Raw genomic sequence first — 22321 nt, forward strand, 5'->3', positions numbered from 1 at the left:
AGGATAGTCCCAGTCAGGTGAGAGAGATCCAGTCTGTGGCACTTACCCATCCCTAGCCAAAGCTGACATTTGCATATTCAATGACCATAAATGATCATAATAGAAGTAAGCCTCTGCTTCCATTTGGGGCCATGCCACTTGCATCTGTTACTTGTTTCATTGTTTATTTCACTGCATATGCATCCTTAGCATGCTGATTCTTTTGGCTCTTAGGTTTATGAGTATAATTAAGAAGTTGCAATTTCTTAATGTAGTGATTGGTCTGGTGGTTGTAGTTTACAGTATCTGGATTTGATGTACAAGGCCTGCAGTTCTTTCAGTTCTCAAATGCCTACCTGTGCATCTCCTTACTATAAAAAGTATAATTCATGACAGTGTACAAGATAATCTATAGAAGTGTCATCAATACTGAAAGCATTTTAAATGCATGCTGTACTGAATCAAACTAACACTTCATGCATGATACATGACCTATATAGCCCCTTACATAATCATTCTATCATACTAAATGAAATGTACGATTTGTGATCTTTATGAAATCAATGACCTTGCATATTTAGATTGTCACTGAATTGTGCTCAAAGCAAAAGTACTTTATAATAGTGAAAGCAAGGCAAAAAAAGGACTGGGTTTGTTCCTAGAAAACCTGGGAAGGGAATAGTCCACATATGACCAAGGTGCCAGTAGAGTTTCTTTCACAGCAGCAAAAATGCAGACAAAAATCTGGAAAATTCTGCTCAGAAGAAATGTCTAAGCCTTCTCTAAAAGGACAGGAAATGAACCTACTAAAATTTAGAAGCATTTCTCTGAGGAATCTAAAAAATTTCCACAAATTGAATCTATTACAAATCGAATAGGCACTATCCTGGCATTTTGGCTTGTACTTGTTAGATCAAGAAAAGAAAAGTGAATGCACGAATGCAGTTCTGGCCTTCAGAACCTAGTTTGGTTTTTTTTTTTTACTTGTGTTTTTAGGCACAAAGCAAATGCCACTTAAAGTACAAGGGCTTCCCCAAAGTTGTTATCATTAACTACATTGCCCTTTGTGGGGTTTTCTCCCATTTTTGTAGCCACTGTGGGTAGAGAATTTCCTCCCTTCAAACAGTGACAATAAAATGATTACCCTGCCTCAGTTTAGCATAATTGTTCAGAAATGCTCATAGCATATTGCCAACTAAAAGTGGAAATTATTAGGTAGCTGTTCTTTGTTATAATAATGATCACTCCACAAATAAAAGCTCTTCTCCCAAAGGTACAGCAAGGCACAAAATGCTAATTCTGAAGATTATGTGCCTGCTTTTATTAAATATTACTATGCCCTGTTCTGTTTGAGGGTTTCACTGCTCTGATTGTTTTATGAGTGCCATGTTAATGTCATTCCCATCTCGCTAGCAGCAGGCACACATTTTAGCTTTTGCAGAATTGATCAAAGGCTACGTGCTGTGGGAATTGCTGAGAAAACACGGACAAGCAGTAAAAATCTAACTGATTAATTGGTTTAAATTTCATTTCAGGGTGTTGACCTTTGGCTTGGGAGTCTAATACTACACTAAGAGTCAGGCCTAATTACGAGATTTCCAATTTGCTTCGCACAAAGGCGGAGAGAGAGAGGGGGGGAAATGAATATGAAAAATAATTATAGAGAAGTGGGGGACTTCTTCTGCTTCTATATTTATTTAACTGCTAACGTTCTCTATGTGTGTGCATATGCTCACACGAATATACAAACACTTTTACTGGGGATGCCCTATCATCACCTGCTGGGCAACCAGAGTGTCTAATGATACAAATAAATTAAGGAGCTACTGGCAATGTCAAAACTTGTGATTTGCCGTATTGAGTATTTCAAAGGTAGATAAAACACACCCTTCATTAGTAAGTAAATAACATCCCCCCTCCCCAACTCCCAAAAGAAAAATCTATTTCATTGATATAAAACAAGGGGAAATGGTGCTTACTTGGTAGTTTATGGGTGGCCTTGGAAATAAGGGTTAATTGAACTCAGACGTGCAGACTTACTGAGCCAAATTAGTGACATGCAGAGCTATTGGCCAAGTTCTGCCTTTGCTCTTTTTTTGGTTCAGAAAACCTGTGCTATGATTAATGTAGAGGTTGTGCAGGTGCTGAAGAGTGACCCATTTCCTAGCCCCTTCAGTATTTATCATAAAAGACTGGATGAGCTTCCATAGAGAAGGCTTTGTAGCTCTCAGAGTTAGGATGATGCACAAATATAGCTACTGGTTATGACTGAAATGGATAACTGCAGTCTATATTCAGAGAATCCAGTAAACTGGGAGAATAGGATGCTACCAAACTGGGAAGTAAAGAAGGGGGACGCAACCAATTCTAATAAAATGAGTTTGTTTATACTTAAACTGGAAAGTATTTGTCCAAATATTCCCAAGTTAACTAATTAAAATATCCATAGACCATTAATAATTCATTCTTCCATAGTAATTAAGATGTCTTAAATTACATATGTACCAAATTTTACCTTCTGGTTTCTCTACCCTTTCTGCACTTAATGAAGGCTTAATGAAACAGGGTTATGTATAGGATATTCAGAGGTAGCTAGTAATAGGATGGTGCAACCAAAGGCTAAATAATGAGCTAAACAAGAACCATTGTAAGCTTGGCCGCACAGCATAATTTATATAATAATAATAACAACAATAACAAAATACAAAGACCTGCTAATAGAAATGGAATGGCAATAGAAAAAGAAAGTAAAGGCAGTACAATAGTAATAGGTGCCTTGGATGCAATCCCCAAACAGCTGGAACACTATTTGATAAACCATCAGCACTGATAAAATCACCATCAGTCAACTGTAAAAGGCAGCTTTACTTGGAACAGTTTACATCCTGTGACAATACCTTCAAACATCAACATCTTCCTATCCTGGGTACTTGGGAACGACTCAATAAGTGGATAAAACTGCCAAATCCAGTCTCAACATCTGGCTGACTACGTGAAGAACCATAATAACACAATACTGCAGTCTCAAATACAAGCACCAACTCACTGCAAGAAACAAATGAACTAATGTACAGCAAGGCGACAGTTATAACTGAATACTTTGGATGCAAATGAACAAACAGGAAAAAAAAAGTCAAACAGTACCACAATGGAAGATCAGGTTGGAAAATATGATCAGATGCAAGCAAGCTAGAAAAAAAAAATAAAGAAAAGAAGTCCAACCAATATCTGATCAAGAAATATCACCCAGAAACAAGGAAGATCAAGGAAGTAAATAACAGCTATCACCAAGATGATCAGTAGATACAAAGGCTGAATTGCAGACTCTCCAATTTCAGTTGAATAAAAAATGTTTCTACCAAACGTAATAAACCAGTCAACACCTGACAAAGAAGTAACAGTACAGTTCCAGTTCTGTGCACAGCTATCGAACAACCCAAAGAAATATAATAAGAATGCAACTTTGATAAAGGTGATGGGGAAAAATGAAAAGATGCTGAAATGAAAGAACTTGTAATAACTGCAGAATTGGTGGAGAAAAAGGCAAGGAAGATCAAGAATTGGTTAGCACCAGACAAAAAAGAACTGCATGGTTTTTGATTGAAACATCTGACTGGTCTATTGTACATTCACTCATTCCCAACAACATAGTGCAAGGAGGTGAAATAGAAGATTGGTTAAACTCTGGCAAAAACCTACCCGATAAAGGAAGAGTCAACAAAAGGGACAGCACTAATCAACTGGAGGTCAATTACCTGCTTACCAACAACTTTCAAATAGCTAACTGGTGTGGTAGCTGATGCAGTCCAGCAGCCACTAACTCTTTCCACTTGAGCAGAAATGAAACTGACCAAACAGCATGAAGGGAATTAACAGCTGGGCAATTCTAGTCATTAGATAGATAGAAGGAATGGTGGGATGGACTCAAGCAGAATTAAAAGCCCTGGATAGGAAGACAAGGCCCCGTGTGTTGCAGTAGTCAAGCTATGAAGTAGTCCTGCCCACAATATAGGACAGTGTAGAACTGATACACTAGATGAAGCTGGGCAAAAATCTTCTTAGCCACATCTGCCACCTGCTCATTGAGCAGGATCTGTGAGTCCAGGAAGACCTCCAAATTCTTGAATGATGAAGTGCAACCCTAAGCTCAGAGTTGGAATAAACCCAGATTTTGGTGATCCAAACACCCAAAGCCACTTGGCTTTGGTAAGCTTCAGTTGGAGATAATTCCTCCCCATTCAAACTCAAATATCCTGCAGACACAGGGACAGGACCTCAACTGCCTCTCTTGGCTGGCACAGAGTAGAAAGATATAATTAGGTAACATCAGCAACTGAACTCTCAATAAGAGGGTTTTGAAGATCCACTGTGAGTCTTGCACAGCATACATTGTTATGTAAAAATAATGCTTCTCTTAAATAACCCAAAGAATGGTATTATTTCATATTTTCTACCCAGCTATCTAATTCCTTGTTAAAAACTTCATGTCTATTTAATAAAATAAGGATTTCTGTACAACAACATAGAACTAGTATGCTCTGCAACGTACAGAAATGACTGACATACTCACTATAATCATGGTGAAGACTCAGTTATAGATAGTTTGATGATTGGTCTGCTATCTCATGATGTTTAATGCTGACAGAAGTTTCCCAAGAATTATATTTGAGACCTTTTGCATCTAAAGCATCTGCTTTACTGCTGAGCTACATATTCCAACAAAGAGGTCTCCATTCAGTTGTCTTCAGAAGTTGACCTCCCTGCACCTTATTCCATTCTCTCTTGGCCTCTGGCAAAGATGCAAGAATACAGCCTGGGGAGACTTCTTCTAAAGCTGCAGGCAAATTTGACAACATATTGAATTATACTTCCAACTTATGGACCCCTGCAGAATAAAAATGTGCTAGTCTACTTTGTTTCTCAGCTCCAGAGAGCCAGATCAGTGTACCTTCTTGGACTTATCAGTGGGGAGCAATATAGATTTTTTTTATTTGCACTTTTGTTTTTAATCCAAACTTATATTGGAAAAAATATTAATATTGCGCATATTCATTTGAAAAAGTAGTCCTAAACAAATCTGTTATACAGAAGTAATGTGGTAGGTAAATGGCTTCATTATGACGATATAGGCTGCAAGAGCTGTGGTGCAGTGGTTAGAATGCAGTACTGCAGGACTAACTCACTGCTCACTCCTGGAGTTCTATTTTGAGTGGCTCAAGGTTGACTTAGCCTTCCACCCTTCCAAGGTTGGTAAAATGAGGATCCAGATTGTTGGGGGCAAAATGCTGACTCTGTAAATCGCTTAGAGAGGGCTGTAAAGCATTGTGAAACAGTATATAAGTCTAAGTGCGATTGCTATTATTATTTTTCTACAGAATGAAAATACAGGATACAGAATATAGAATAACAGAAGGGACCTTGGAGGTCTTCTAGTCCAACCCCATGCCTAGGCAGGAAACCCTACACCACTTCAGACAAATGGTTATCCAATATCTTCTGGAGGCAAGTTGATTAATTGTTCTAACTGTCAGGAAATTTCTCCTTAGTTCTAGGTTGCTTCTCTCCTTGATTAGTTTCCACCCATTGCTTCTTATCCTGTCCTCAGGTGCTTTGGAGAATAGCTTGACTCCTTCTTCTTTGTGGCAGCCCCTGAGATATTGGAACACTGCTATCATGTCACTCCTGGTCCTTCTTTTCATTAAACTAGACATACCCAATTCCTGCAAAAATAAATTCTGTGGCTTTACTGTGACCATCCCAAATAATATTTTAGTCAAAAATAATTTTATTTGTAAACAGCACATCAAAGCTCAGGGGAAAACACAGCTCCTTTTTATGTCTTTCCCTAGTTAAGTGCTAAAATAAATACTTATTGATTTTTTTTCCTATGCCATTTTCTATGCCTGGAAGAAAGAAGAGAACAGATTTTGTTACACTGCTTTTGACTTCACACTTGAAAGGCAGAGAAGATCACTCATGATATTTTCAAATCAATTTGCCATGTGCAGTTATCCCAGAAATGTAACAGGAAAGAAGAGTTTCTACTGGTTGAAGAGAGGAGATACCCTTCTAGAAAAATAAAGAAGAGGAACTGAAAAAACCCTGTAATTCATCCAATTCTTCAAATCATACGGAAGTTGACAGCACTGCAAATATATAAAGTTTTGGCATATATACCAAATGGCTAAGTTTGTTCTTACATTTCACTTAGTGTAGGGTAGGAAGAGAACTGTGTTAGTACATGGTGGCAAAAAAAAAATCAGTAGCATCTTTTCTGACTAACAAGCATTATTTTAAAAGGTTTCGTGAACTGCAACTCAGTTGACTGCACAGTATAGCTAGGCAGATGCAAGATTTACATTGAGGTGAACAGCATAATCTCAGAAGAATATTTCAATTCTTCTGGCCTCCTGGAGAGATAGGGTACTTTTTATTAGAAATAGTTAACAGTTTTTAGCCTCTCTACCAGATCTTACCCTTGTTTATTTTATTAAAGGGAAGTTACAACCATTTTGAATTTTCCCCAGAAATCAGCTCCCAGGTCCCTTACAGGATGTTCATGATGAACAAATTTGGATTTTAATGTTGTATAAATCTTCATAGTTTTATTTTCAGCAAACCAACCTATTACAGAAATGTCTATGGATACGAAATATCCATAATATTGGATGGTAAATGGTAAAATCATCATTATTTTAGTTATGTTGATTAAATGCAAAAATAAGGCCATGGGTTGAGGGGCTGGGTCTGAGGAGAAGAAAAGCAAAAGATTCAAAGCCAAAGAGGGAGGCACAAAAATATAATACTTAATAAAACACTTCCACTGCAAATGTCTAAATCCAAAAAGACTAAAATTCCCAGACCTGAATGTCAGGAGTGATATACAGATACACATAGGGAAGCATAAACGCATATACACATATCGTGGCTGAGGAAAAAGAAGGCTAAACTTCCCTGCCACAACAGCCATATATTTCTTTATTTGCTGCCCGCCAGTCCATCTGTGTTGCTTTGGAATAGCAATGTTTCTACATGTTTCTTCAGTAATGAAGAAAGAATGTCAGACTTTCAATAGTAATAGTTATTTTCCTGGTGTACAATTGATAACAGAGTGCAATTATTTTGTTTCAGAATGTGAACATAATGTTCCAAGCATGCTAGCCAATATATTATGACTACACAGTTGTAATTTTTCTAAAGCTAACTGGACCACCTACTAAATCATTCTGGTCAAATTTGAAGTAAAACTCTCCTATTTTCTAGACACGCATTAGCCACTTTGTATAAAGTGTCAGGCTTAGTTATATAGTGGGATTTCATTGACAGTAGGAAGATACAATGCTTGCATTATAAGTAGAACTTATAGGCTACAACTTTCTGTAGTTGTAGTAGATCTGTAATATGTAAAAAATAACAATAATTTAACAAACATTTGATCATACTGTTTGTTATACCAAGTTTAATTGTTTTGATCATGTGGAAAACAAGCCCCACCTTCTCACCCCACATATTTAAGGTTTTTCTTCTGAACCCTATTTTTCTATCAGTTCATTTTTTTTCTGAAGCTGCATAAAGCAGCCAATCTTTTAAAAAAAGAAAGGAAATCTTTAAAAATGAATGCAATATATATGGATATATAAGGAAATTGTTGAGGAAGAAGGAACTTTAATTTGGTTTCCACAAATAAAAATTCAAGCTTTAAGAATTCTTATTCCTATTTAGATTCTTCCTTTAAATAAAGGAACCTTTAAAAGGAAGTTTCCAGAGCCTGGAAATCATAAAGTCAAATAACTACTAGAAAATCTGGAATGGTAACGTTGGCCTATGTTGTATTTTTAACAAGTGCTGGATTTATAAGCATCGTAATCCAGATGGCCATAGAGGAATCACCCTGATAGGATTAAACCTTTGTATTGAACTTGTCCGTCTGTTCAAGTTTTACTTGCTGGTCAGAATATAAATTTGCTGCCTCTGTATATTCTTTAGCATGAGTAACAGCAGCATTTTACAGACAAACATAGAACAAGCACACACACACACACACACACACACACACACACACCCTTAAACACTTATTAGTAACGTGTAATATAAGTAGCTTGAAGTTTACTGCCAATGAAGCATGCTAAATTTAGTGTTCATCTGAAGCACAAAGTGTGTAGTCTCTAAATTTGAACAACCACAACAAGAAGATGTTTGTCGTTGTTCAGGGACTTGTTCAATTCATTAAACCATAATACCACTATAAATTCACCGATAAAGGTATGACGGCATATCAAGTGGGGAGTATTTGAAAACTAAGCTAGAATGTCAGATGCAATTTTAGTTCCCAAATAGGCTGTTAAATATTCTGGATTAGTTTAGAAAGGATAACAATAAGAATGGTTATTTCTGTCACACTTTGGCTGCAGGCTGTAGCAACAGGAGAAGGAGAAAAAAAAAATCAAGAAAACAAATCCTGCTCTGTAGAAAAAAAGAGAAAAAGTTCCAGCATCACTCTGTTCAGCTGGGATGACTGATACTTATCATAGGCTAGTAGGCAGGATAGTAATAATCTGAGATGCAGTTTGGGCATACTCAGCATACATCAATGGAAGCCTTCCATTACTCGAATAGGAAGACAGATGGTCCAGCTGCCCCTTAAGGATGAAGATGGGGGCTAAAGGTTAATAGATGGAATCTTGAAATGAATGTATGTTTCAATCAGGAGAAAAAGGTCAAGAAAAAAATAAAACAAACAAGCAAACAACCTCAACAACCACTAATCTAACTGGGCGCTTGGGGGATAAACTTTTGGGATAGGAGTAACATGGTTCTGCATCAACTTTGCCAGACCTTGAAAATAAGAGTAATCATTCTTAATTTGCAGTGCACAAATGTATACCATCTAGAAAATTGGTGGATAGGATTGCCTTAGCTCTCCCCCCCCAAACCACCACTACATTTTATGTGCTAAGGGTAGGGTTTCGTTGAAAGTGGGTAGAATAACTTCAGTTCCTGGAGAAAAAAATAGACCCATAAATTAAGATGTGAAAAGAAGAACTTTCCTATACTCCAAGGCAGGATTCTGCGAGTTTTAGGTCAGTAAAATTGAAGTTTGAATGACATTCACTAGGATATAATTCCACTGAATAGGGAGGGATATTAATTCTGAACAAATTATTTTTTTCTACTACATAAGAATAGACAGATAGACAGACAGACAAACAGACAGACAGTCAGACAGACAAACAGTGCTAGAGAAGTCACAACTCTTTAGGTTCTAGTTTTGGAGCTCCACAAAAAGATTTAGGGAATTATATTCTAGGGAAAAAAATATAAATACTTCCAGCAGTTGAGTCATTGTTTTAGAATTTGTTCCTATGCTTACTGACTTAGTAATTTATATTTAGAAAAGTGTGATTAATAATCTATGTATATCAACTTTATTTTTGCTGCTGCTGAAACAGCAACTCCATATCTTCTTCATTTTCCTCTTAGTGGTAGTAGCAAGGATAGTAAGACCCTTGACAGAATAAACACATTGTGGTATCGTATCACCGTGCCAAACACCTGCTACCAAGCACACCCTTAATCCTTTTTTTGGTTAGACTCTGGGATTGAAATGGATAACAGTAGATTTCTATTCTTAATCCCACTATGAATTTTAATATTTTGAACTATCAATGGTGACCACAGAATAAATACATCTAACTTTTCTTAGATTTAACAGCCTAACTGATCTTTCCTATAAGATTTGTACTTTGTATTAACCAAGTTTTGGCTATTTATGTGTGTTCATGTTGTTAGAGAATCAAACTGCCAAATAGTTGCCACAATTGGAAGAAGAAGAAGAAAAAAACACTGGCCTGGCCCTTAAAAAAAAACAAAAAAAACCACCCAACCCTATTTAAACTGCTTGTCAGTTATCAGCTTGACAAGGCCACTTGAATATATTTGGAGATATTAGCATAAATGCTCGGCGGTGAGTTCACAATGGTTGCTAGCGCTAATGGTACATAAAGTAATTTAGTCACTTCTCTTAGGCTCCTGTCAGAATGATGAGAATCTCCTCTTTGCATTGTTGCATATTAGATCATTAGATAATAAAGTGTTAGAGCATGCAAACTGACAGGGTTTCTTGCCCTGTAATTTTGAGGCTATGGCATTATGCTATGCCCTATTGTGTGCTGGGCTTTACAGTCTAATAAATACAAAGCCCAAGATGGAAAATTAGCTTCAAGGAGCGCTAAAACCCTACTGGATAACCTTTGCAAATGTCCATAGGGACATCTGGCTCCATCCAAACAGGATTAGAGATCATTGCTACATTATTGATTGTAACTAAATAGATAGTGGAAACCTAAGATTTGCACTATTGTCACAGATAGAGAACACTTTTTATTTCATAGTAGTCCAACAGGGTTATTTATTCTTTATGTTCTATTTTTCTCCAGCTTACTTAGCTATATATATAGAGATTTCATTTATTTATATTTATTAATTTAAACCCCTTTATTATTTTTATAAATAACTCAAATCAACAAACATACCTAAGAGTCCTTCCTCCTTTTGTTTTCTCTCTGTGGCTGAGTGAAGGATTCACACAAATGCTATTTTTTCAAAGAATCAACCCTGCTAGTTTTAGACCTATGGTTATATAGCTATATAAACTACATATAGTTTTATAGCCTTATTTATTGTTTCAATTAATTTGGTTGAGAAAAAAATATCATGTAAAATGATGATTTATTTATTTATAAAATTTATTGGCTGCTGATTTTATCATAAGATGACAGTGATGATGATGGTGACTATAGCCTCATTTGCTTAAAAGCTAGTTTGAAATATTGGTGAGCTTTGAATCAAATAAAGTCCTTTGGATAACATCATGTTTCTTTGAATCTACACATTCCGTTTGTTATAATATTTATTTCACAAGAACAGTAAGAGAAACTGCTTCAAGTATCTTTGCAAAATTTGTTCCACAAAAGAATAAACTTAAATTTTCCAACATGTCCACAATTACCAAATGAGAAAACCAGCAAAAATCTGTCTGGGAGTTGTGAATAAACCAGTCTAGAATGACATAATCAAAATACACACTGCATCACAGCAAGTAATCATTGCAGATAAGAACTGCTTTCCTGCATAATTGTCATAATATTATCAAGAGATAATTTACAGCATCAGATTTACAACTGTCTCTACAATCACTTTCCAGAGCTACATCTTAAATATATATTTTTTGAAGATAAAAATAACATTTGTAATAATATCCATGAGAAAATTTACTTTGGTTGTAATCCTATATTCATGTACTCATTCAGTGAATTCAGTAAGAAGTTCTTCTGATTAAAAATATAGAGAGAGTATACTAAAAGGCCAATTGTAATGTTTTATTAGTTCTATTAATATTTTTTTCAGAGAAAACATTACTGTAGTTAAAAATGTTCAAAGGTCATGCATCAAATGAACAAAGAAACATTTTTTAAAAAAGGACAACCAATTCGAACATTTAACATAATTTATATAACTTTCTATTGGGGCCTGGTATTTGGTACATTCTATATTCATATATTTGGTTGTATCAGTTTTTCAATAAAGTTGTTTGCACGTTTGATACACATGCACAGACATGCATATACACATCCTATGTCCACTCTAATGTGCAAAAGGAAAATAAGGATGCAGTGATAACAGGCAACTGCCAGTAGGGAGAATCGTATATTATTAAGAGAATTCACTATATAAGTGGAAAATGCAAACAGAACCTACCAAAAATAGAAGAGGCTCTTTTATATATGTGCTTTACATGAAGAGCAGCATGGGTATGATGCCCATTCATCCAGTGTCCCCTAACTTCTGAAATGGCCTATAGCAAACTCCTTTTTATTTTACTATTATGATTGGTGCCTTTAAGCCAGGGTTGACTCCTAGCAACTGTCTGGAAAAAATCTCTGAGGTTTTCTCAGCAGTGGTTTGCTATTGCTTGCTTTCTAGGGATGTGTGATAATGACTGGCCTCAACTCAAGTCCCCCAGCTGACTTCATGCCTAAGGTTCTTCATGCCTAAGGCTCACAGTCTCCTGTGAGACTCCTGGTTTCTAGACTGGTGCCTTACCCATTACACCAAACTGCCTCTCCAGTAAACTCAAATTCTATACTTAAAACACGGATCAGTTCTTATTTGAAATGTTCCATTTTGCCCTTACAAAAATATTTTATTAAAATATTCTATGACCCATTTAAAATGTTGGCAGCAGCATAGAAGTGACTTTTAAACACAGTTTTGAAGAGAAGTATAAAATACCTTCTTCATTTAACACTCCCTTCACCCTTTTCCTTCAAATTCTTTATGAGCTAGGGTTTGTGATTTAGAGAAGTTCTCTTTTAAAACTTACATCCTAGAAATCCATATTGATTGAATATATTGGTCTTCTCATCCCAACGTTTACAATTTTGAAACACAAGAAAAAACAGACACATCTTAGTGAAACTATTTTAGTACAAATCACTGGTTTTACTTCCCTTGTATCAAATAGAGCTGCTTACATGAGCATCTGCCAGCTATTACTTTTGAAATTTAAAAACTGTGCACTGACCAATGTATTTATTAAGGCATGCCTGTTAAGGAAAATTCATGGAGTACAATCTTGATTACAGTGAAATAAACTAATGAGAATTTTCCTTTTTTTCTTTTTCTTTTTTAGCAATATGTGACAACTGGACTGAAAAGAGAAAATTAATTCCAAATTTTAAAGCAATATAGAAGAGTTAAAAATTAATTTACTGCTACATTATGAAATTAACAGAAAATATTGCACTGTGCTAATTATGCACTTGTATAGAATCATCTATACAAATGATGATTCCTAGAAAAACAAAGTTAATTTGTTTAACCATTTTTTAGTCCATAATATTTTTATTTATTGATTTATTAAACAAATATATATAGTCAACTAATTTATATACTGTTTAGGTGACTTTATGTTATTGTAGTCCCTTTTCCACCCATGGTTATTGTGTAAAGTGTATAGTAATAGATCTTCAGGGGACTTTTTTTGCTTCATTAAATTTTATAAATGATCAAATAGGAAGACAATAAGAAGGAAATCTGTCTTCCCAATATTATAGCAAAGTTCCTGAATTTTGATCTTTTCACGGTCTTGAAAAGCTTTCCCTGGAACTACATGACTGTTGCTTAAATACAGGATAGCAATATTTTAGAAAGGCGTAAGGACCTGGAGAAGATGCAGCCTGATTTTATGGGAACAGGATGCATTCACAGGCCTTCCATTCCAGCCCAGCTGAAGATAACAAGATAATTTAAAATGTAATTTATGTGGGCCAAAATGTTGTGCCCACCATGTACCATGTTGTGCTTGCATAAAATATGTCCAAAATTGTGGACAGGCAAAATCTTTTCTTGCAGATATTTCTTCAGAAAGAAAGCCTAATTATTTTTGCATTCCTTTCTCCCTAGAAAAGCTATACATAGGATTGCTGCCTTGACTTATTATAGCATATTTAGAATGTGTTTCTAATAAAACAAAAAGAAACTGAGATGTCAAATCAAAGTGACTTCATTATACACATGACTTCTTTTTCTTACCAGATTTTAATCCCTGCCACCATTTGTGAAGTCAAATAATTTTAAATTGAGGTAAAATTTGAAATGGCAACCAAGGCCAATAGAGTTCCCTCCATACTCCCCCTACAGAAGCCAGACAAAGTAGCAGATCTGGTTATCCCCATGGTAGAAAGGGCCATGTGTATGACTCTTTCTCCAATACCCAGGGCTCTGCCTGGTACTTTTTCACTCTGAGATTGAATAAATGCTGCCTTACTTCAGCAGAGGCACCAACATGGCCCTTAGAAGGAGAGCAATGCATGTGCAATAAAGGAAGGATGGTGTACCTCAGCTGGATAACTCTTACCTGCCCTAAAACATCAATTCATTAAAGTAAATGTACCTTATAGCAATAGCACTTAGACTTATATACCGCTTCACAGTGCTTTACAGTGGTTTACAGAGTCAGCATATTGCTCCACAACAACCTAGATCCTCATTTTACCAACCTTGGAAGGATGGAAGGATGAGTCAACCTTGAGCTGCTCAGACTTGAACTGCCAAACCACAGGCAGCTGGCAGACAGCAGAAGTAGCCTGCAGTACTGCATTCTAACAACGGTGCCACCTTGGCTCTTGATCTAGAAGTGACTCTAATGCTGATTGAATTTCTTGTATGTGATTTTTCTTTTTAAAAACTTCTTCAGCATGACTATGTTTCACATGGTTATTGTTTTATACTTTTTTTACTGTATGCAGCCCAGATTCACTTCTTGTGAGATGGGTAGTCATAAAAGTAAAAAGTAAAGCAGTCCCTACAGATTTTATTCCACTAGTCATTGCTGACTATGGGAGACTATGTTCATGTCCATTTCAAGACCATTAAGCCAAATGTCCTAAGACATTTCTGCAGACATGTGGCCAGCATGACATTATGGAGCGCTGTTACCTTCCCACTGGTACCAATTTATCTACTTGCATTTGCATGCTTTCAAACTGCTAGGTTGGAAGGAGCTGGCACTCTATCCTGTGGCACTTGGGTCTCGAACCTGTGTTGCCAGCTTTCCAGCTGACAAGCCAAACATCTTAACTGCTTAGCCACCATGCTGTCCCAGCGTGGCCATATAAATGTGATAAATAAAAATAAATAATTTCAGAACTTTGCATAGTTCTAAAAAGTAATGTTTTAATCTCAATACTAAAATATGATTGTGGAATTACAAAATTTGGTATAAACTCATGCAAGCAGAATTTTCATACCACCTGCTCTTAGCTGGAATCTGATTTTCCTTTTTCTCCCCATATTACATGGAAAAGAACTATGAGCAAAATTTAGAGCAGGTAGGTTTATGCTAAGGGTGAAAGCAGAAACTTTCCAATCTGAAGGAATTCTGGCCTATCCTTCTAATTGGCAGGTACAGCAAATCCCCAGGTTAAGAACACTCTGGTTTAAACAGGACCCATAATTAAGAACAGAGCCTATTATAGCAAGATTCAAGTTAAATGCACAGTGATTCAAGTTAAATACACAGTGGTTCATGTTCATTATACAATAGTACTTATGTAGTATTATACAATTACACTGGGTCCAGTTTACAAACAAATTTGACTTTAAGGACAGACTTTGGGAATGGAACTTGTTCTTAAACTGGGGACTACCTGTATTGACTGAGTCCTCAAAAAAACCCAAACATCTGCATCCTATTTTTTTTAATAAAAAAAAGAAGGGGGGATTTGGTTTGTATAAGAAACTTCAAGGATGAATTAATAGATATTCTCTGCATACTTCGTTTCCTTCTAATTAATAAAATAACAGCTTGAACATTCCTTAGTAAATCAGCCAAAAATTATGACAGTGGTTTGTTTATTAAATTAGGTTGCTGGCAAGGATGGAAAAAATCTATAGTATGAATTATTGCAGAAAATGTCTCATGGTCTACATAAAAGTTAAAGCTAAATAAATACAGATGTAAGTTATGTTTATATAATAAGAAACTCTGCTGAGCTAAGAATTTTAGGTTGGAAAGCGCAAACTTGTGGATCTGATACATTATGCATTTACCACGTGACCAAAATTATTTTGTAAGTAGCTCCTACAACATAAAGAGAGCTGTTTTACATATATGCAAAGTAAAAGGATAAGTTATAATAGTAGGGAGCCTAATAATGAGGAAAGAGGTTGTGTTTTTTCCAACGATTCCTACAATGATGGTAGTTCGTATTTTCATGCAGCATGGTTTTTCAACATGTTCCTAGAATAAATTTCAGATATGCTAAGCGATAAATATTGTTAGCATTGGCATAAGCTATTTATACATGCATATTAATACTAATTGGAATTGTGGGAGATTAATATCCTATTTGTTGCAGTCTCAACATGTCCTGGCTGAACCTGTCCACGTAGCTTTCTGAAACACAATCTGTTTACCCAAATGATGTAGACAGAAGGGGGAGTCGTCTTAAGAAGCAAGAGGAAGAAGAGGCTACTTCTAAGATAGCAGCCAGATAAAAGAAGATTGAGTCGGGGATAGGAATGTAATCTGATAAAGTGACTCAGTCAAGCCCCTCCCAAGTTCTCATGAATATAAAAGAGAGAGGAGAAGGTACATTAAGACTTGCAAGTCTTTAGTTTTACAATAAAAACAATATGGACCTAATGCACAAGGTAAAATTCATACCCAGCAATTCTTTGAGGATGGATGAGGAAGGCCATCCGTAGTGGTAAAAACATCACTTTTTAAACTCTGCCAGACCGGCCAGCTACAGCATAAGTCTAATCCTCTTTTTTCACATCTGTTTAATTTTTAATTTATCTATTCATATATATTTTTTTTCATCAGTGAGAGAAACTAGCATTAGGCCTGCTCCAGGACTGGTACAGCTTTTCCTTCTTACTGGGAAGGTGGAGGAGACGCTGAGGGAACAAGATGCCTTTGTATTATCTAAATCATGGGTGGGCAACCAGTAACTCAGTTTAATTTCATGCAGTCTGTGGCCTAATTTCAAAAGCCCTCTGTAAGCAATCACTTCATACTTCTGGCAAGAGAAACCTGTCCTGGCCAGTTACAGAGAAACAAAGTGTTAAAGAAAGTGACAGGGGAAAGGAGGGTGAGCAAATAAGTGCCCTATCCACATTTGGCTCTGGGTCTACCTACTGTTTGCTTCCATTCTACTCACCGGTGACAATGCACTCTATATTTACTTAGCCTTCCCCTTACAAGGAACCATCCTCTACTCTCAATTTATGATTTATTTGGCCCATAGAGGGAGAGGAGAAGGAAGTAGTAGTCATTATACATCTACCCCAACAAAGCTTTTCACCACTAGTAAAATTCTGCTTTGATAAACAGTGTTTCCACAAAGGCTCCCAGTCTGCTGATTGATTTCAGAACTGCAGCTTTCACTGACAGTTTTGAAAGTAGAGTGTGCAAGCTTCTAGTAAGATACATTCAGCATCCTCTTTGCTTCTTGTAAAGGTTATATTCAGATTTTTCTTGCTTTCATTTTCCAGGGAGACTTTGAGAAAGATGTGTGCCAGTAATGTACTGTTGTTGCATAGTTTCAGTTGTTAGTCACTATTTTAACACTGTGTTTGTTTTATATGTTTACCAATTCAGAGTTTCTTTTTAAAGGAGAAAGATGAAAACCAAACTTTTTAACAAAATAAATAAATAAATAGGATTTCTCCATGTTAAAATAGTGAAAATGATTTATCCATGAATACTTTGTAAGACTGCATTTCTAAGTCTTAAAAAAATGTTTAGAAAAACAATTGCAAGAAAATATTTAAAGATTCATATTAATTTCATTCATGTAAACATGTTGTCATTGCAAGATAGCTCATTGGACCCTAAACTCAGTTGCTGACTCAGCCACCAAGTTATTCTTGAAATTGGGTTATGGTGTAGGAGTGAGGATCGTATTATTTCAAAATCATCCTGTAAGCCATAGAGAAGGAACATGTGGCCATCTAAACGATGAACTCCAACACCAAGCATTCCTCCCCATACAGGCTATGTTGAATGGGACTCCTGTTCTTACAGTTTCTAAAGGGCACAGATTCACTTTCCTACTCCAGATATGCACTATAAGATCCAAAATACGTGTTAACATTACTGCTTCTTGGAATTAAAAAAAGAGGTAATGTAGCGTGACTATTTTACAGTCATTGATCCAATGTATATACACATTTGCAGAGACTCACTTTCTTATACTTCATAGAACTAGCAATATTTAGGAACATTATGTACATAACAAAAAGCAGTATTTGTGAATTTAAAACATAATGTCCATAAAAGAATTCTCTATAGCACTGTTTCTAAACCTTGGCAATTTGAAGGTGTGTGGACTTCAACTCCCAAAATTCCCCAGCCAGTATGTTGACTGGGGAACTTTGGGAGATGAAGTCCACACATTTTCAAGTTGCCAAGGTTGAGAAACACTCTTTTGACAGAAAGTGATCTTGGCTACTTCAGATTTACAAAAAATAATCAATTGTGTGATTGTAAGAACTCTACCATATATAAGATTGAGCCCTACTTCTATGTATAAGATGGATTCCAATAGGTTGAAAATTTGGTGCTGGTTTTCAGCAATATTTTCAAAATTTTGCACCAGTGTTGAGCATGGGAAGAAAATAGGGGGAAAGAAAGCCCAAGGACCCATAGTGAAAGAAGAAATGGCAACCAACAAAAAATGCCTACCATGTTCCAGATAAGAAGGCGTACCTTCCGAAGGATCAAGCCTTCGAGCCCTCCGCCCATGTTTGGAGTTATTGTGCACAAACATATTATCCGACACTGCCAAGACGTGGCCATCCACATTGACTGTTGTAGATACCACAACCTGCAAGTGGAACAGCAATATAAGGAAACACTTTAATGCAATTTAAAATCAAATAAAGCACAGAGACTAATAAACCCAGAATCTTAAATAACAGCTGGGAGCGGCAGAAAATTGCACAGCTATTTCGCATAATAACTAATGCCTAGACTCTATGACTCTAACAAGAGGTGCTATTGATGAGTGGGTCTTTGGCATCACAGGCTTTTGATGTCATTTAGTCAAATTACACAGTTTGTAGCTGTATAAAGGAATATACACTGTTAACCATAATTTTAACAAGAGCAGCTTTATTAACTCCTTTTTAAAAGAGTTGGCTGCATATTACTCCACATCATCCTTCAGCATGCATGTCAGAATAGATAAACTGTTGTCACTGCAAATGAGAATTGATTCAAGTGCAAAAACAAAATTGGTTGCTAAAGTTGGATTAGAGTAACTGAATTCATCATACTGCTAAAGCCTGGAATGTATGCATTTGTCCAAAATTCTCCTGAACAGGGTAGAAAGAAAGAAAGATTGTATGCGTAAAGAATATTTTAGAACTTAAATGAATACTGCTTTTCAAATCTAAGTAGACTTTGTCTTTATCAAACGATCAAGTGTGAATTTAGTGTTTTTGCAAACTTCATTATCCTAATGGGAACAACTAGAAATAGAAATATTGTTTTGCTGTGCAATATAAGATATGTGAAAATTTAGACAGTAAGATGGGCAGCATATACATTTAGTAATAAATAAACAAACAAACAAAAAGCACAAACTCAACCAGCTGATAAATTTATTAATAAAGCATAATTTTATTGATAAAATATAATTTTCGAGCAAGTTGATAAAGGATTTCCATTAAGTTACTTTTATAAAAATATGTATTGTTTTCTGTACTCCCTATGGATCAAAAATAGGATCCAACAGTGATTATTTATTATAGTTGAATCTTATTTATATTAAAAGGACCTTTTAGAGGCTGTATAAAAAACGTCAACTTTAAGGAGTTAAGCAGTAGAGTAGACAACTGACACCTTTAGATGACAGCATTGATAATACTGGCATTATTACTATTACGCTTGTTATCACCATCTCATTCATCACTTTTCTTTATTATATTTAGTCTCATTTATATTAAGAGAACCTTGCAAAACATTTTTTTCTTTAAGGAGTTAAATAACAGGGTACTAAGGGGATGCCTTAAGACAGGGATCTCAACCCCCAATCTGTGGCCCAGTGCTGGACCACAGCCTATTCGGAACCGAGCCATGGAAGTCATGGGCGAGTGCAAGGGCATGAACACATGAAGCTGCATTTGTAAAAGTGGCACACATGTGAAACCATCCCTTCCCCCACCCTTGCTGCCACCACTACCTCCACCAGTCTGCCGAGCCAGGAAGTTGGTGACTGCTGCCTTAAGTAGATCACATTTATGATGTTAGCAAGCAAGTTCACTCATTGCTGTTTGAATCATCCTGGATTTTTAAATATTCAAACAACTCTTGAATTTTGTTTGTTGCAGAGAATGGGCCTCTTAGGGTTGTGAGAGGATGTGCTTGCCTTTGAACAATGGATTCCTAGATTACTTTCACTAAGTGCCTGAAGTAGCCATTGTGCATATGTATATTGATTAGGACACGATTACACAAATATGAAAATAAAAACAGTCATCCACTTAACAATTGTACTCAAATCTAGTGCTTGCTACAGCACTACCTCCCTCCCAGTGTTGAAGGATTGTATTCTTAAATCACATCCAAATATTTTATCTCGGCCCTAGTCATTATGATTGTATGACACTTATCTTGCAGGTCCCATATTAATTACCAGCAAGAGTTCTATATACAATTCAAAGTGCTAGTTTCAATCAAAAATTCCAAACATGGTTTGGTATTTCCGGAACTTTTGACTCTTACCAAATTTGACTCATCTGAGGGTCTTCTGGGAGAATCTCCATGTGATATCCTAATTCTGTGAGGTGGGGAAGATTGAACCCAGAAGGGTAGGTGTCCCATCTTGGCACCAATGCTCTGGAACTGCCTCTCCCAAGAAATTAGGCTTGCCCCTTGGTGACAGCCTTCCCAAATTTACCAAAGATCAAAATTTTCTGGAAGGCCTCCAGGGAATAACTATTGACCATCAGCGTTTAGATGCTTAGCTACCTACTTATGTTATATGCACTGATTTCTGATTAGAGATATTATAAACATGTACTGTAATTTTTATTTGTGTCCTTTGTTTCTTTCAGACTGGCATTGCTGTAAGTCTCCAGGAGTCTGCCAGAATTTATTTAAAATTTAAAATAATAACAGTTATAATAATACTGATTTTGATTTCTGTAAACAAATATAGCCTTAGCATTAAGTCAATCTGTTACCATGATCAAACACAACAGTACATGTGTGGACAGCCATTTATTCCAATAAAGGATATTTGTAGCTCAGGGTTGACATGAGGGGTCCTTGGTGCTCTCTGAGCTTGCTTGTTTTCTTGAAGACGTTTCATATCCCTAAACAGGTAACAACATTGTAGATGTGTGTTGTAGATGATGTAGATCAGGACTGCCAAACTTGTGGCCTGTGGGCCGGATGCATCACGCGTTGGCCATGCCCATACCCAGTTTAGTGAAGGGGGGAAAAGTCCCGATACGTCACGTGATGACGTGAGTTTGACATGCCTGATGGAGGTGATAAAGCAACCACCCTTATTGTGAATAAATGCCTGTTCACGCTAATATTAATGTACTGTTGTGTTTGATCATGGAGGGGGGGAGGGGGAAAAACAGATTAATAACACCATACTGTACCTGGTTAGTTATAAATTCAACAGGACGTATTCCAACAGGGATGATGAATCAACAAAACAAATCACCAACGAAAATTTTGGTGGGCCATTTTCACAAAACCTGTTTTCTCTCAAGTTTTAAGGAAATTCTGCATCTGTGTATCTGCATCATTGTTGTTCTTTTTTGCCACTGCCTAACTACGCATTCAACCTAAAGGCTATGTTTCCATTCCACTACCACTCATTAAGCATCCCAAGCTAATTAAAGCTTCCCTCCCATGAACCTGCCTTCCAGAACTTTTGCTAAAACAATAAGAAGAAATGACCTACACTTCTCCTTAAATTAAACAAGGAAGGGGGATTAAAAATGGAAACCCACTGAGATATGTTTATTCATGCGACCTCTTACAACCAAATATAATAATTGTCTGTTAATTGCAGTTTCAGCTCCCACCTCATGCTTCAACATGTGAAACTGCAATCAGCTGGCTCCTGTTTAATCCACCTATTATGTTGACTAATTAACTTTGCTCGACAGTTTATTTCTTCCTCCATTATCAGCCCCTGTCAGCCTCAAGCACAGCGCCGCTAAGGGAGACCTCAGCCTCTTTGATTGATCACCGATAGATTGACATGCAGATTAATTTAATTAGAATCACCTCACTTGAGAAATGAAAGACAATGGCAAAGGGGCTAATAGATCTGCTCTTATAATGAGGCTACCCTCCAGAGCCAAGGAAGAGGGTTTCTGATTTATTTTGCTGAATTCCCCAGTCGCTCCACAAGGCTCTTGCTTTAATTGTTCTTGGTATTGAGAAGCTTTAGCCTCTGAAGAGGTGAAATGCTTTACAAGGATTGGCAAACATTTCTTCAATTCTCCAAGGAAGCTGTTACCCTCTCAAAGTTGCATGAACAGAAAGGATTGCTGGCAAGAATTTCCTTATGAGGCTTAAAATGGGTAAAAGGGATGAAAACAAAGCAAAGTTTTCAAAGTAATATTTCATTAACCATAGTAAATTCCTCAAAAACATGTTTTGTCATTTCTTGACCTAAAACACTGTTTAATCCAGCAGTTCCAATTTTCTGTTTATTTAATCTGTCCCTCACTCCCTCCCCTCCTCTCTTCAATTTATTAATGTTTACAAGCCTGTGAATGTTAACATGATTTATGTCTGGAT

The 22321-nt window shown here is 36.4% G+C and overlaps 1 protein-coding gene across 17 annotated transcripts in view; it reads right to left on the reverse strand.

The window, feature by feature from the left end:
* The window catches only part of EBF1 (EBF transcription factor 1), a 365951-nt gene that overhangs the window by 84158 nt on the left and 259472 nt on the right, over positions 1 to 22321 (reverse strand). For 10 of the 17 annotated variants that reach the window (XM_034401454.3, XM_034401418.3, XM_034401444.3 and 7 more), the window contains exon 8: positions 18233 to 18374. In XM_034401454.3, coding sequence (XP_034257345.1) covers positions 18233 to 18374 — 142 coding nt within the window. The remainder of the gene's footprint in view (positions 1 to 18232; positions 18375 to 22321) is intronic. The other 7 variants (XM_034401475.3, XM_034401464.3, XM_060688494.2 and 4 more) reach the window with 1 other exon arrangement.

This window comes from Pantherophis guttatus, chromosome 2, assembly GCF_059756535.1.
Source record: "Pantherophis guttatus breed Tessera chromosome 2, ASM5975653v1, whole genome shotgun sequence".
Classification (NCBI taxonomy): Eukaryota; Metazoa; Chordata; class Lepidosauria; order Squamata; family Colubridae; genus Pantherophis; species Pantherophis guttatus.